The following is a 13,796-nucleotide window of genomic DNA, read 5'->3' on the forward strand; positions in this document are numbered from 1 at the left end:
CAAGGGAGAGGCATCCTATGCTAGGGCTAAAACACTTTTTATTTCCTGAATCTTTCCCTGTTTGTTGCACATAAAATAATAATAAAGAATAATAATATAATTGTGTTTTCAAGTGCTCCTTTTGTCTTCTCTGTGCAGAAACACATTGATTTATCTTATGCTGTTTGTACTGTATTGCAAAATAAAGCCTTGTTTAGAAGCAGTCAAAGTGAGTTATTCAGAGCTATTGGGCATTATGATCTGAGACTTCCGCCACAATACTTTGTAAACTTGAAGAGCTGGTTTAGAGGTGGTATCTGGTGCGTCTGTCTCTCAGTGTTTGTTCAACCTTGATGAGGAAAAACGTCCCATAACCCCAGTGCTCTGATGAGACCCACAATAAGAATCATTAATCATTTCAATTCATTCTTAGATGCATTTATCATTCATTCTTAGATCCAAAGTCAAATATGAATGCATCAGTTTATGTACTTCAAATGGAATTACACTACGGCCTTGCCAAAAAAAATGTCAGTTGTTGACAGAGAATGTATGACTTATTACCTATGAAGCACAATCCTCAAAAAGCCCATTTATTTCAACCTTTTAAAATCTGCCACCCTTAAGCACTGTGACTGAGCAATCCTGATATTTTATTAAGATCATATAACATTCAACTTTCAAGAACAATATCAGATTTTCAATAATTAACACCAAAGATTAGATGTCATTGGGTTATATTTCGGTAACTGGAAGTTATTAGATGACCAACATTAGACGGTCCTTTTCTGATTGCACAGACATCTTTTGCTGTAACTTCATATGATCTTTATGTATTGATATAAATGCATAGACTGCTTATCATTCTGTCATTACTGGATGTATAGCATGCAGATGCACCACAAATTTCACACGATTAGCCTAAGTGTTGCTCAAATGCATAAAAGATTTAATTTTGATTTAATGAGTCTCAGATCTTGTGTGAACCCAGAAACATCACATAAGAGGTAACACTATTAGTGTATGTTTCAAAGTAAAAGCCACTCTTCAGACGAACTGAAATGGTTCTAAGTAGGTGCGGTTTATATTCAGAATTTAAGACAGTGAGTGATTTTCTTTCGTAGAATTTAGTTTGAATTTAGCCGACCAAGGCCATTCCACCTAGGATGTAAGATACAAGATGGAAGACAGATTAGTATGAAACTGTTGAGGAAACTGAAACTGAAAGAAATTAGGAGTGACCATCTGCTTAGACAGTAAAGAGTGTATGTATTCCCTGAAATTGAACAGAAAATGTGCTGTGTGACATGGCGTACATTCAACATGCAACTTCAATTCTTTCATGACAAAATAAAGTCAGACATTATCAAAACCATCTTATGCAGTGGAAGTTGATCTCTTATGATTTACTGTGGCTCTTCCAACTTACTGCTATTATAGTAAACTGCTACATGTGTGAACACTGAAACCTAAAAGCACTGATATGTCAGTGCAATGTCTTAAGTGTATTTACAGTCACTTATGTAGTAACTTTTGCATTTATCAGATCAGCCTACCTCAAAAATGAGAAAGGTGTAGAGAAATACTTGCAGCCTATTTGAGAAAAAAATTGCATACATTTTTTTGTCAAAACATGGTCTGTTTAACAGTGTAATTTTAAGTTGAATGCAAATAGATGGAAATCGTCCACACGGCAATCTATCTGCTCTCACGTGGACTTTAACGATTTCAAGTAGAGACCGGAATTTGTATTGCGGGTGTATGACGCCTGTACAGAACGCCACCTAAAACCGGAAGTGTGGTTTTTTTTTTGTCGTATTTCGGAAGGTTCGGAAGTGTAGGGTTCTATGGTGAGTTTCCCTATTTTGTGTCTTCTGAAGTTATGTATAAGCATATCTACATGTACTGCACATAAGCCTATTGTGCTGTATTTAAGGTTACGTATTGCTATGTACAAAGTAGGTGTTTGTAACTGCCTTCTCGAATAGTGGACCTTGATAACAGTTGGTAGCTTCAGTAACGAGTGAGCTATGCTATGCTATCCTATCATACCTCTCTAGTGCGTAGCTAGGTAGCATCGCATCCTCGACATGTACTGATTCTTTAACCCCCTGTCCTCCATAGCATTTTGTCACGTTTGATTCCGGCATTAAAACAACTTTTACTAATATTTAACTTGTTAGTGCGTTAATCCAACATAACCATATCAGGTCATCAATTGGTTTGTTTCTTAGCTTAGCTTGCTAACAATCCCAGCAAATCGCACATAACTAAATAGCTGGTGACACCAAGCGGTCCCCCACTGTTTACTTAAAGTTAAATTCGGCCACCCTGTTTAAATACGGTCGATGTCGTTTGATGTGTTGTGATGTTAAGTATATTCATGTGGGAAAATGAGACATCTGTCATGTTAAATTAATCAAAGTCTATGAAGATAGTGTCAGGTCAACGTTATGGTGGAGATAAGAGTATTTAACTTCGGTCTGTCGATGTCCAGAGGCTGGCACTTGAGAATTTTAAACTCAAAAGGAACTGTATTTTGTTTTATCATGTTCTCTCTAATCATAGGAAGAGATGTCAGGAGAGAGCGTGGTGAGCTCCGCGGTGCCGGCTGCTACAACACGGACCACCTCGTTCAAGGGCTCTAGTCCCAGTTCCAAATACGTTAAACTAAACGTGGGGGGAGCGCTGTACTACACCACCTTGCAGACACTCACCAAGCAGGACACCATGTTGAAGGCTATGTTCAGTGGGAGGATGGAGGTCCTTACGGACAGCGAAGGTAACTGAGTCCTGCTCACATGTCATGGGAAGCCGTGGGTCGGGTGTTTGCACAGGGATGGAAAACGTGTACCTAAGTATTTATGAGTTTAGGCAGAGGGAGTTCAGTGCTGGATGTCTATGTAGTATTCACTAGTGTCAACAACTCTGCTTATGGAAGAATGTTCATGAGGCTTGTTCCCTGATTCATTTAATATACCACCTCCTTCGTGAAGCATCACACAGCCTGGTCTTTGCCACTTTATATCTTATATCTACTATACTACAACACAAAAATATTATTTTGGTAATAGTTCATCAACACATAGTTGCAAGCCATAATCAGTGATTCATGAGCACCCCTTCTTGTGTGGTTCCTTCTGTCCTCTAGGCTGGATCCTGATTGACAGGTGTGGGAAGCACTTTGGGACCATCTTAAACTACCTGAGGGACGGTGCGGTGCCTCTGCCAGACAACCGACGGGAGGTGGAGGAGCTCCTGGCCGAGGCCAAATACTACCTGGTGCAGGGGCTGGTGGACGAGTGCCAGGCTGCCTTGCAGGTATAGTGCAGTCCCACCTGACTTACAGGATCCCACCAGCAAGTCTATTTAAAGGTCACTCCTTGCAGTAGCTCAGTGGAACCTTTTAAACAGTGTGATGCTGTGTGCGTTTTTCTCAGAGATGTGCTCTGTTAAATGCCACCCAATTCTCCCTTTTAGAACAAAGACACGTACGAACCCTTCTGCAAAGTCCCCCTGGTGACGTCATCTAAGGAGGAACAGAGGCTAATCGCCACCTCAAATAAGGTAGGTAGCTGAAATTTGACAGACATTAGAATCAGTTTTCCTCACTTGCTCTGATTTCCTTGTGAAATTGGTTATTCAGCCATTAACACTCCATACAGTTCTATTCAGTATTCATTCCAACCACATTCTGTAGAGTTCTGTCCAGTTTTTAGCCCTCAGTGCACCATACGGTTCTTGTGCTCATGGCAACTGTTTGTTTACAGCCGACTGTGAAGCTATTGTACAACAGGAGCAACAACAAATACTCCTATACCAGGTAAGAGTGATAGTCTGTCAAGCACAGCTGAACTCAAAGGTCATTGAATCAGTGAAGCCATTAACGAGGAGATGCCTTTGCTGTACTGCCAGTCGCTGTGCGTAGCTGTTATGTTGCCTTGTTTTATACCTTTGGAGGAAGAGTACTATTATTGATTTCAAATAACTATTCTTTTCACCTTCACAGCAACTCGGATGACAACATGCTGAAGAACATTGAGCTGTTTGATAAGCTCTCTTTGAGGTTCAACGGACGCGTCCTGTTCATCAAAGACGTGATCGGCGACGAGATCTGCTGTTGGTCCTTCTACGGGCAGGGCCGCAAAATCGCGGAGGTGTGCTGCACCTCCATCGTGTACGCCACAGAGAAGAAACAGACAAAGGTACCATTAGCACAGGGGCCAATGACCCGTTTCCTGTGCTCAGAGTGTTTCTCCATCAGTGTACATTTTTGCGTGTGTTCAGAGCACCTTGTGAGGTCTGTCAGCATGTGTGCAGGAGAGCCAGCTGAGCGCTGACAAATGCACTGTGCTCTTGTGAGCAATAAAACTGACATATCAGAAGTTCGACGATAAATAAGCGCTCTCAGAAAGCATGAAACATCCGATCTCAAGCTGCTATCTTGACCTTGACCCCCTGCTCTCTGTGTGTTTCCTTCGTGTGTGTGTGTGTGTGTGTGTGTGTGTGTGTGTGTGTGTGTGTGTGTGTGTGTGTAGGTGGAATTTCCAGAGGCGCGGATCTATGAGGAGACGCTCAACATCCTCCTGTACGAGTCGCAGGACGGCCGCGGGCCAGACAACGCCCTGCTGGAGGCCACGGGGGGCGCCGCGGGCCGCTCCCACCACCTGGATGAGGACGAGGAGCGCGAGCGAATCGAGAGGGTGCGGCGAATCCACGTCAAACGGCCGGACGACCGCACGCACCACCACCAGTGACCTCTCTCTGTGATCTCTATGGCCCCCTGTGATTCCGTCTCCGCCCTCTCTCACTTCCTGTATGCCTGTGCCTTAGAACCACCAGCTCTTCAACTACCCCCACCCCTCCACTTCCCTGCCCTGTGCCTCTCTTTTTCATATACACACACATATACATACACACACACACCCATACACACACACTCACAGGTTTGTTTTAACAATGCTGCTCTTATTAAGGCAGCTCTGCAATTGCCTTGTGTCCTGCAGCCAAAGCTGAGCTAGCTGCAGGTCAGTTAAGAGATGGGGAGGCATCTGGACCGAGGCACTGAGGAAAGATCGCAGCCAAAAAAAAATTATAATAATTCTCTCAACAGTGAGATCTGGTGTTAGTAAATACATTAGGCCCCCTGCAAGAACATGTTGTTTTATCTTAAAATGTTTTTTTTTTATCTTAAAAAAAAATGCCATCCAGTGTGCAGTGACTGTGCATCACAGTCATTAGATTGATAGGATGGATGTGTTGTCTATGGTTGTGAGAGCATTGTGCAGTTTGGGCTAACCTGAACTTTTTACCAGATGGATTTGCTGCTCGTCTATAACCTATAATTGTTGACTTCAACAATAGAAGAATTATATTGATGGTGATGCATTGTTTTTGCATGGGGTCTAACTGTGATAGGGGTCCAAATCTACAGGCAACTCTACAGCAACAAACTCAGTTGGTTAGGGAACAGGAAAACATGAGCTGAATGGGGTCACTTTCACCCTTGTACTGTAGTGCTTAATAGTTAATAGATGCCGGCTGTGGAGTGACGGTATCAAGTGAGTGTCTTTGAGCCACCGTATGTGAGTGTCTCCGTAGCCTCATTAATCCATCTATCCCCATCTAGAGTGCGGGTAGAGTCTTTGCGCTATTGTCTTCAGTCTAATCTGTAGGTGTGCCTCAGAAATGTTGTGCTTTCGATGTGATTTGACTTTGATCACTTTCGCATGTGTTTCTACGTTGATTTTTTTTTTTTGTGTGTGTCTGGTGCGTCTTTAATTTTCTTGTTTGTCAGCCTATGTTCCATCTATGGTTCAGAATGTATTTGTGTGAGAGGTGATGGAGTAGGCTGCGGGTGTTCTGGGGTAGGTGAGAAGTTGGTTCTCACCATCTAGGTTGTATACCGGGTGGAGCATAACTAGTTTTATCTCTGGGGGGAGAAAGGGGTCATTGTTTTTATTGTGTGGTTTACTTTTTTACAGGGTGATTGAGACAGTGAGAAGTATTATTGATGAAGTTCTGGTTTGTACCTGTAACACTTCGGTCTTGGTCAAATCTTGTAGAACGTCATAGTCGTTAAATGAATTACGTCCTATAAAAAAAAAAACACATCCAGACTTTGAAGTGAAAGAGTCTGTGAGCATATCAACCTCTCAAAATAATTTTAATCATTGAAGATTTTCCAATCCAGATTGTCTTGTTTCCTCAGGCAGCAAGTGGTGGTTTGACCACTAGAGGGTAACAGAGTTCCGCTGAAGGGGCAGTCCAGGCTGTGAGAGAGTAACTGGTCTCCATCCACTGTCTGTAGTCAGATGGCGGGACTGCCGTGGTGAATTATTTTGTACCCCCCCCCCCCCCCCATCATAATCTATGTGGGGCTGACAGATGCAGTTGGAGGAGAACCGTGTAGTTAAAACCAGCTCATGTTCTACATTTTGTTTAATTAATAACATTTAACCTCATCTCCCCTGAACTCAGATTGGTAAGCGATCGTGTGGAGGTTAAAACCTGAGATGGTGAAGGGGAGTGGGGCGGGGGGGGGGGGGGTGTCAGTTAGATCTGGGGATGACTGAGTAATAGATCTTGAGGCCGAGGCTGTAACGAGAGACATCACTAGCTGGAAGGGTGAACGCCCATTAAACCGCCTTTGAATATATAACACATGAGTCGTGTTTCTGTAGTTTTAGCTCTCCTTAACAAGTTTGTCCTCGCATTGAAAAGTACGTTTTCTTTGTGGTTGAAAACGTTCATACTTTGTAGACCAGAAAAAGTTTGTACAGAAGATGTGAACAAGAAAAAATTTTTTTTGCATATATTTATACCTTATGTCATCAATAAAGATTGTCATATTCCTTTTATTGTTGTATGCAACTTTTGTGTGTTTAGTATAAAATGTGTTTGTACATATGGCCCTGTTACAACATACACTTTTCCAATCTCAGGACCTTAGCTCTGAAATGATATAAAAAGGGAAGAAAATGATACAGTGGTATAACACATATATCCTGTGATGGACGTTGGTGTTGTGGTTCCCTGGGTCTTATGAAGGCTTGGACTATTAGAAGGGTAGGAGAAAGGATCCCTATTTCCACAGAGGATGTCCTGAATCTCCTGAATGTTCTTGGGGTCACCGTGATTTGGTGCGGGTGGACACCTAGGTTAAAAAGAACAGAATTATACAAATAGAAATTGTATAAATAGACTATACTGAGCAGCATTTGTATTTCAGATGTTTTAGAAGTCGTGTGAAATTTAAAGTGCAATTGAGGTCTACATGAAATGTATGTTTAGACATCAGTTACAAATTACTGGTGTCGTATGTCAGGGAAACAAACTATTGCAATCACTAGTAGGACATACTGATACAATTTTCTTTACTTTGCTACTAGATTAGACCTTTAGATGTTTTCTTAAAAGTAATTTTCATAGAGTCAGTGCTACTTACCACCATTAGGTGACCGTTTTTGCCCTTGTAGCACGTGGCTTCTGGGCCTGTGCTGAAGTCCACAAAGCTCTCTTTGCCTGCCTGGATGTCAAACTTGATGCTACAGGGAGACGACCAAACATTGATGTCATTCAGTACCAGCGTCACTAGAGTACATTCTAGGAATTTTAACCACAGATCATCCCCTTCACTCACCTTCCCTGCTGGATTTTGATGGCATCCTGCTTGTTAGCAATCACACTCAGTTTGGTCAGTGCCTCGAATAGATGGTCACACTGCATAACTAGGTCACCCTGAAGGAAAGGAAACAGTGACAGTAGGAAAGTCAACCCACACCCAAGCACCCTCTACTAATGAGTGTTTGCCGTCACGCCCCATAAAGAACTTTAATTATCATCTGGAACTGGAGCCTCTTGAGGAAGGCACAGAGACAGTTAAGTCAAAGAGCCCCAAGAGGCCTTATTGAAAACTCACCTTCTGTTTGGGATCCTCACTAGTAACATGGAAGATCATGATGCCGTCACTCAGATTACTGACTGAAATACCTGGCCGTCAAATGGACAAGAATGGTTTGTATTACTTGCATATTACCTGCTTATTATCAAACTAATTCATATTTACAAATTTACGAATTGTACAAAATTGATTTTGTTGAATGATTCACCCATCTAGGTCTTACGCTTCGTAAAACCACAAGTGCAGCAGAATTCCTGTCAGCTCACCTTTTAGAGAGGCGTATGCCACTCTCTGCTTCATCTTGGCCTCGTCTGCCACGTAGGCCGCAGCCTGGGTGAAAATCAGCTGCCGCTGTCTGGGCTTAAAGCCCTTGCGATCGTACTTCACCACTGGAACACTGTACTGGAGGAATGCAAAGAAACAGAGTTTGGGAGTCAACTTCTACAGGAAGAAAAGATTATGTATTTATTTATTTTAACACGACCTACTCTGTGTTTGTCTAGATTTCCGTAGTGTATCTGTTTGACTTTTTGTTTGAATTTAAATTGTGCATACCTTTATACGCTCATGGCGTACCGTCTGCAAGACCCTGATGTTGATATCATCTTCACCTACATGCCGAACAACATGGACAACATTACACAACCATCAAGGCTGAACCATTTGAACCATATAAATAGATGTATTTTTATAGGGTGTATTGTACTGACTGATCCTGGTTTCCAAAAAGGGATGGGCGACACTCTGTGGATAGGAGTCTTTCTTGCCCTTGAATATGGCACTGGTGATTGACTTTAGTGTCAGCTGTGGGGTAATGAGAAATGTAAAAAATATTGAACACTGACCATTATGGTAGGTCTTTGTCACTTATTTGCTTGAGTGTCAGCCTTTCTTGTGTTCATAATGTGTATTTAACTGGTCATAGATTTCCACTCCAAATATCACAATTTCCATTGTATATTCTCAGTACATAACTAGGTCACCCTGCCCATCAGCTCACTGGCACTGTCTCCAGGTCTTTATTGATTGTATTTCATTTTGACATTTTTCGTTGTTTCTGTTTCACATTTTCTTCAAGCAATTTAGCAATATTCTTACGTGTTGTGATGTACAGAGTGCTCCTGGTAGGTGTAATGAAGCAGACTTCCTAGAGCTATGGTATTCTGATTGATTATGATTCTGTACCTGTGTTTTTCTCTGAGGCGTAATCCCCCGTACATACTTCCTGACCATGAGGCGATAGTGCAGCGTCCGCAGTAACTCTGAAGTCTGAAGCAAAGAAGAGAAGACCTCAGGAAACACTGGACTGGATTTAGACTGCAAGGTTTCGTTCACATATATTTGTGTGTGTGCGTGCGTGCGTGCGTGCGTGCGTGCGTGCGTGCGTGCGTGCTTGCGTGCGTGCGTGCGTGCGTGCGTGCGTGTGTGTGTGTGTGTCTGTTGTTTAACATGTGTTAAACATTTCCCTACTGCGCTTAACTGGAAGTTACATCCCTACAGGGAAGCGTGTACATACCTCTGTGAGGACAGGTGGTGGAGTTTGCCATGTAGTTTTGTCCAGGACAGTTTGGGGAAGGTTCCCTTTCAGGCGGTTCAGGTAGTTCTGCCTCACGAATGCCAGGTACTCTGAGTTATCTGTTGTCTTTGCCTGGCCTCTTGTCATGTAGCCTTTAATAAACCTAAAGATGCAAATGTGGTTATTGTGGAGACGAATGGATGCAGCATGGTCCTGTGACCCCTTCTGATTCTTTGGATTCTATTTCTACACTGTGAATGTATTACTGAACAGCATGGTGGTTATGTCCAGTTTTGATCTTGTGGTGTGGATTATATTAAATGATACTGCAGGATGTGGCCCTGGTAATGTTACTAAATATGAACATACGAAGTATCTTGAAACACATTCACATTCACATACACATACACATACACATACACATACACATACACATACACATGCACATACACACGCACAGTACACATACACACACACACACACACACTCACACTCACACACATACTCACACACATACACATACACATACACATACACATACACATACACATACACATACACATACAAATACACATACAATGGCTGCTAGTAGTCATTTTGGTGCCCCCTGAACACAGTACCAAAGCAAGGAAGACTACATGTTATATGGAGTTCATTAACGGAACGTCTCTTACTTCTTGATAACTTTGACAGCCCAGGCTCTTTTCTCCCTCTCTTTCCTGGCTTGTGCCCCTCGCCAGCAGGTCTCAATCTTTGTAGCTAAAACAGACACAATTGAATGAGCACATAAAGCTTCAAGGTAAAGTGAATAAAGTAGTAAAGCATTCAGATTTACAATTTAACCTACCAGCCTCCTTCTGTTTCTTGAACTCCCCTTTCACCCTGTAACCTTTATATTGCGCCTGGATTTTGGTTGCTGTAATGTCGACATATTGTATTAATGAGCATAATTCTTCAAACTTACATACAATCATACAATCTCTGAATCTTTTCTTTTTTTTGTTTGGCTGTGTAAATCAGCAGTACTGACCTAGTTCATTTTTACAGATCTCATAGGCATCCTCTGTGGCAAATAATGTTCTAGGATGGCGAATGAATATCTTTGTTCTGTTAAAAACATGAAAAAGATTAGAGAAAATTATAACCTCTTATATTGTTAAGATGAGGAAAATGGTTCGCTAAAAACGTCCAACATGGGTCATCCAGATGGTCTTTGAAAGGAGAGTATGTGGGAGGGTGTGAACGGATGACTGCTTGGATGACCCTGGTGACGATTTGGATAAACAGCTAGAGACCTTCACTTCTTCATACACAGCACACAATTGTACACAACTTTCCATGCATGCAAAGATACCTGATCCTACATCAAACTACATCAAATCTGATAATCTGCCCTAGTTCTGATACTACCTTTTGAGAATCTCTAAGGTCTGCTGAACACATGTTTCATGTAAGTCATGTGTTTGTGTGTGTGTGTGTGTGTGTGTGTGTGTGTGTGTGTGTGTGTGTGTGTGTGTGTGTGTGTGTGTGTGTGTGTGTGCGCTGTCCATGGGGAATAAATACGTTTTTTCACCACAAGCCCTTTAATAGCTCTGTAAGAGAACTGCTCACCTGCCCATCTTATACTCATCGGGTTTGTATCCCAGATGCTGAGCCAGCTTCTCCACGCCCTCCGCCGCCGGTCCCCTCCAGTGGGGCCATGTGGCTGGGCAAAGGGGTTTGTACCTGTGGGTGGATCCACACATCTCTCAGCTGTTCATGTTTACCATAACAACTACATCAGTTCAATATCTGTTTTTGAACACTGATCAGTATAAGTGTCAGAATATTAAGTTGCTTCAGCCTAAGTGCTTTTATCTTCACTGGAACCCCCTTATATCTCAGTATGCAAACCCAACTGTGCTTGATGGTTACTATAACTACATCAGTTCAAGATTAGTTTCTGAACATTGAGTTGTTTCAGCCTTGAGAGTGCCTTCACCTTTGCAGGAACACATCGAATCTGCGCCTGTATGCGAACCCAGCTCTTCTGACGCGGAGATGCTCCATTAGTCCCAAGTATTTCACCTGATGCCTCACCAGCATGTCGTCAAAATGTCCTGGAAGTCCACACACACAGCGCAAGGCTAAATCCATGTATTTAATTATAATTTTTTGCACTACACCGAAAAGGCTTCCGACACTAAAAGGAGTGTTAAAAACCAAGACATTTGACATGTTTTAAAGTTATTGTTTCAGACTTTATCTGGAAGGCCAACTTAACAGAGGGTAACAAGATTAATTCCAATTATGTCCAATGTTTTTTACACTCAGTGAAGGCCGGCATTTCATCCGTTCTTGTACCAGTGGAAACTGAAACGACTACTTTAGTGTTATTAGCATCGCGATCCATTTGTTGGCTTAAGGACATGAAAGGCCATGCTGCTATTTTGGGCACAGCTAATTCCAAACGGAAAAAAGAACCCAGCTCAGGTGAGAGAGGTGCTGAGGAGAGGAAAATCACCTGGCTTTTTGGAGTCATTTGACTTGAGGCAGCGCACATACCAGGCCTCTTTGGACATTAGAATCTCCGTAAGTTTCAGCAGACTGTTCTTAAACTGAGTTGCAACCTGTTCACAAACAAAACAGAGTCAGAATTGGACGTTCATCTTCACGTGAAACTTTTTGAGTATGAATGCATTCTGGAACCACATAAGGAAGAGTTATGTCCTTATACCAGCTCCACACCCATTAAGACACACACAAACAAGCTATTTCATCAGTTATCAGTTTTCACTCAGTTTGACATGGATGATTTACAAAGGAAGACCGTTTGTGGATTTTCTGAAAATCCACTTTGAGAGGTTGGCGAAGGAACTATAGAGGCTGTAAACTAGGAACTCTGTTTAGCTGTGGAGGAAATGACAGCACAAACATGAAGTGAAACTGTGGTCATGGAGTCTCACCGTCTCAGGCCGTCTTCTGCTTTCTGACTCTGTGGACTGGAAACACTGTCTGACTATGGAATTCTTTGAATGATGCATCACCTGTAAGGGCACAAACGCAACACATACAGACAGACATGCATTAAAGCACACATATACACACTAAGGACACAGCACACACACACACACACACACACACACACACACACAAGCACACACACACACACACACACACACACACACACACACACACACACACACACGGCACACACACACACACACACACACACATGGCACACACACACACACACACGGCACACACACGCACTCCAATCAAACTGGATACTTAAGACCAGACTGCCCAGTTTACCGCTATTGGCTGTCTGTTGTATTATTCACACTAATTCTTCTCACGGGTTAATAATTAAGGAAGACCTTGAAACAAGTCATCTTCCTTTCTCCCACCACATTTCCACCTTAATCCCTCCCATTAAACTCACCATGCACCTACCTCTTTAATGTTCCTGTACAAAAGGTCATTGTTTTTGTCTATGAATCCTGGAATAAACCACAACACAAGGGTTCAAGGTGAGGACCAACCTCTTTCTGAAGATCACTTTCAGAGAGGCAATTCAACTCAGGCAGATGGAGAGGCTTGAGAGAGATCTTACCCACAACGCAGTAGGTGACCTCCCCAGCGTAGTGCAGGAGACGGAAATCCCCCCGTTCCAGGGTTCTCCGCGTGCTCTTGTCTGCCAGCATATGCCTATGGGCAGTAGAAAAATATATATATATATTAAATATATACATTTTATAAAATATATACAGAAAGATATAGATATAGATCTGTACAAAACTGTGTCTCGTAACATGATCAAGCTTTGCCTGCTTCACCGATGCATCATGAGAACGGGAACAAAAATGTGGGGTAGACTGTGAGAAGAGTGTTCGAGAAAGTGAGTTTCAGCACAGAGGAACGACTCACGTGACAAAGTGAGGGTGATGACCCATCTTCTCCTCCAGCTTCCCCAGAAAAGTCAGGTCGGTGGCGTCCCCTGGCCTGAGGCACTCCTCGTCCTGGGGGAGGGAGAAGAGATGACTGGTTAAAGGTCCATTATCCAGATGTCTGTTTCCCTTGAGGTGTGGAAACGCATTCAATTGTTCCTACTTCTATTCATTCCATTCAGTGTTCCTGCTGTTAACATTTCCATTTAATTGGGAAAAGCCTGTAGGTGGGCTAATTACACAGGTGATTTGAATGAATGTGCCTCTAAGAGTAAAGAGGCTGTAATTGCTTAAAGGTACAGTCCGCGATTCTTATTCCATGCACTTTTTGTCAAATTCAGCTCATTGCTCCTCACAGTCCTCTAGCTGTCTGTTCAGAGTTCACGCTGAAAAAAAACTCCGGTGTTTGTTCACTGTCAAGTGGCTCGGGCTGAGCCATACACAATCCCAGCCAATCAACACAGTGCTT

General features: G+C 42.6%; 2 protein-coding genes across 2 annotated transcripts in view; one reads left to right on the forward strand and one right to left on the reverse strand.

Moving 5' to 3' along the window:
- Positions 1-1,723: 1,723 nt before the first annotated feature.
- Positions 1,724-6,837, forward strand: kctd10 (potassium channel tetramerization domain containing 10). Its single transcript, XM_012815986.3, has 7 exons — positions 1,724-1,829; positions 2,548-2,761; positions 3,131-3,300; positions 3,460-3,546; positions 3,750-3,802; positions 3,989-4,184; positions 4,518-6,837. The coding sequence occupies exons 1-7, from the start codon at positions 1,827-1,829 to the stop codon at positions 4,734-4,736; spliced, it is 942 nt and encodes a 313-aa protein (XP_012671440.1). The 5' UTR covers positions 1,724-1,826; the 3' UTR covers positions 4,737-6,837.
- Positions 6,838-6,888: 51 nt separating this feature from the next.
- The window catches only part of LOC105889915 (unconventional myosin-Ih), a 17,551-nt gene continuing 10,643 nt past the window's right edge, over positions 6,889-13,796 (reverse strand). Inside the window, exons 15-33 of the mRNA XM_031571185.1 lie at positions 13,308-13,399; positions 12,994-13,088; positions 12,834-12,880; positions 12,344-12,424; positions 11,902-12,007; positions 11,380-11,497; positions 11,010-11,123; positions 10,429-10,505; positions 10,246-10,314; positions 10,073-10,157; positions 9,399-9,561; positions 9,068-9,151; positions 8,593-8,686; positions 8,438-8,493; positions 8,149-8,284; positions 7,901-7,971; positions 7,622-7,719; positions 7,427-7,526; positions 6,889-7,135 (exon numbers count right to left, since the gene is read on the reverse strand). Coding sequence (XP_031427045.1) covers positions 7,109-7,135; positions 7,427-7,526; positions 7,622-7,719; positions 7,901-7,971; positions 8,149-8,284; positions 8,438-8,493; positions 8,593-8,686; positions 9,068-9,151; positions 9,399-9,561; positions 10,073-10,157; positions 10,246-10,314; positions 10,429-10,505; positions 11,010-11,123; positions 11,380-11,497; positions 11,902-12,007; positions 12,344-12,424; positions 12,834-12,880; positions 12,994-13,088; positions 13,308-13,399 — 1,713 coding nt within the window. The 3' untranslated portion in view covers positions 6,889-7,108. The remainder of the gene's footprint in view (positions 7,136-7,426; positions 7,527-7,621; positions 7,720-7,900; positions 7,972-8,148; positions 8,285-8,437; positions 8,494-8,592; positions 8,687-9,067; positions 9,152-9,398; positions 9,562-10,072; positions 10,158-10,245; positions 10,315-10,428; positions 10,506-11,009; positions 11,124-11,379; positions 11,498-11,901; positions 12,008-12,343; positions 12,425-12,833; positions 12,881-12,993; positions 13,089-13,307; positions 13,400-13,796) is intronic.

The sequence above is a fragment of the Clupea harengus genome, chromosome 7 (assembly GCF_900700415.2).
Source record: "Clupea harengus chromosome 7, Ch_v2.0.2, whole genome shotgun sequence".
NCBI lineage: Eukaryota > Metazoa > Chordata > Actinopteri > Clupeiformes > Clupeidae > Clupea > Clupea harengus.

Coding starts and splice junctions, on each gene's coding strand:
- kctd10 (XM_012815986.3), top strand. Junction 3,803..3,988: donor AACAAATACTCCTATACCAG/GTAAGAGTGATA, acceptor TCACCTTCACAG/CAACTCGGATGACAACATGC. Junction 4,185..4,517: donor CAGAGAAGAAACAGACAAAG/GTACCATTAGCA, acceptor GTGTGTGTGTAG/GTGGAATTTCCAGAGGCGCG.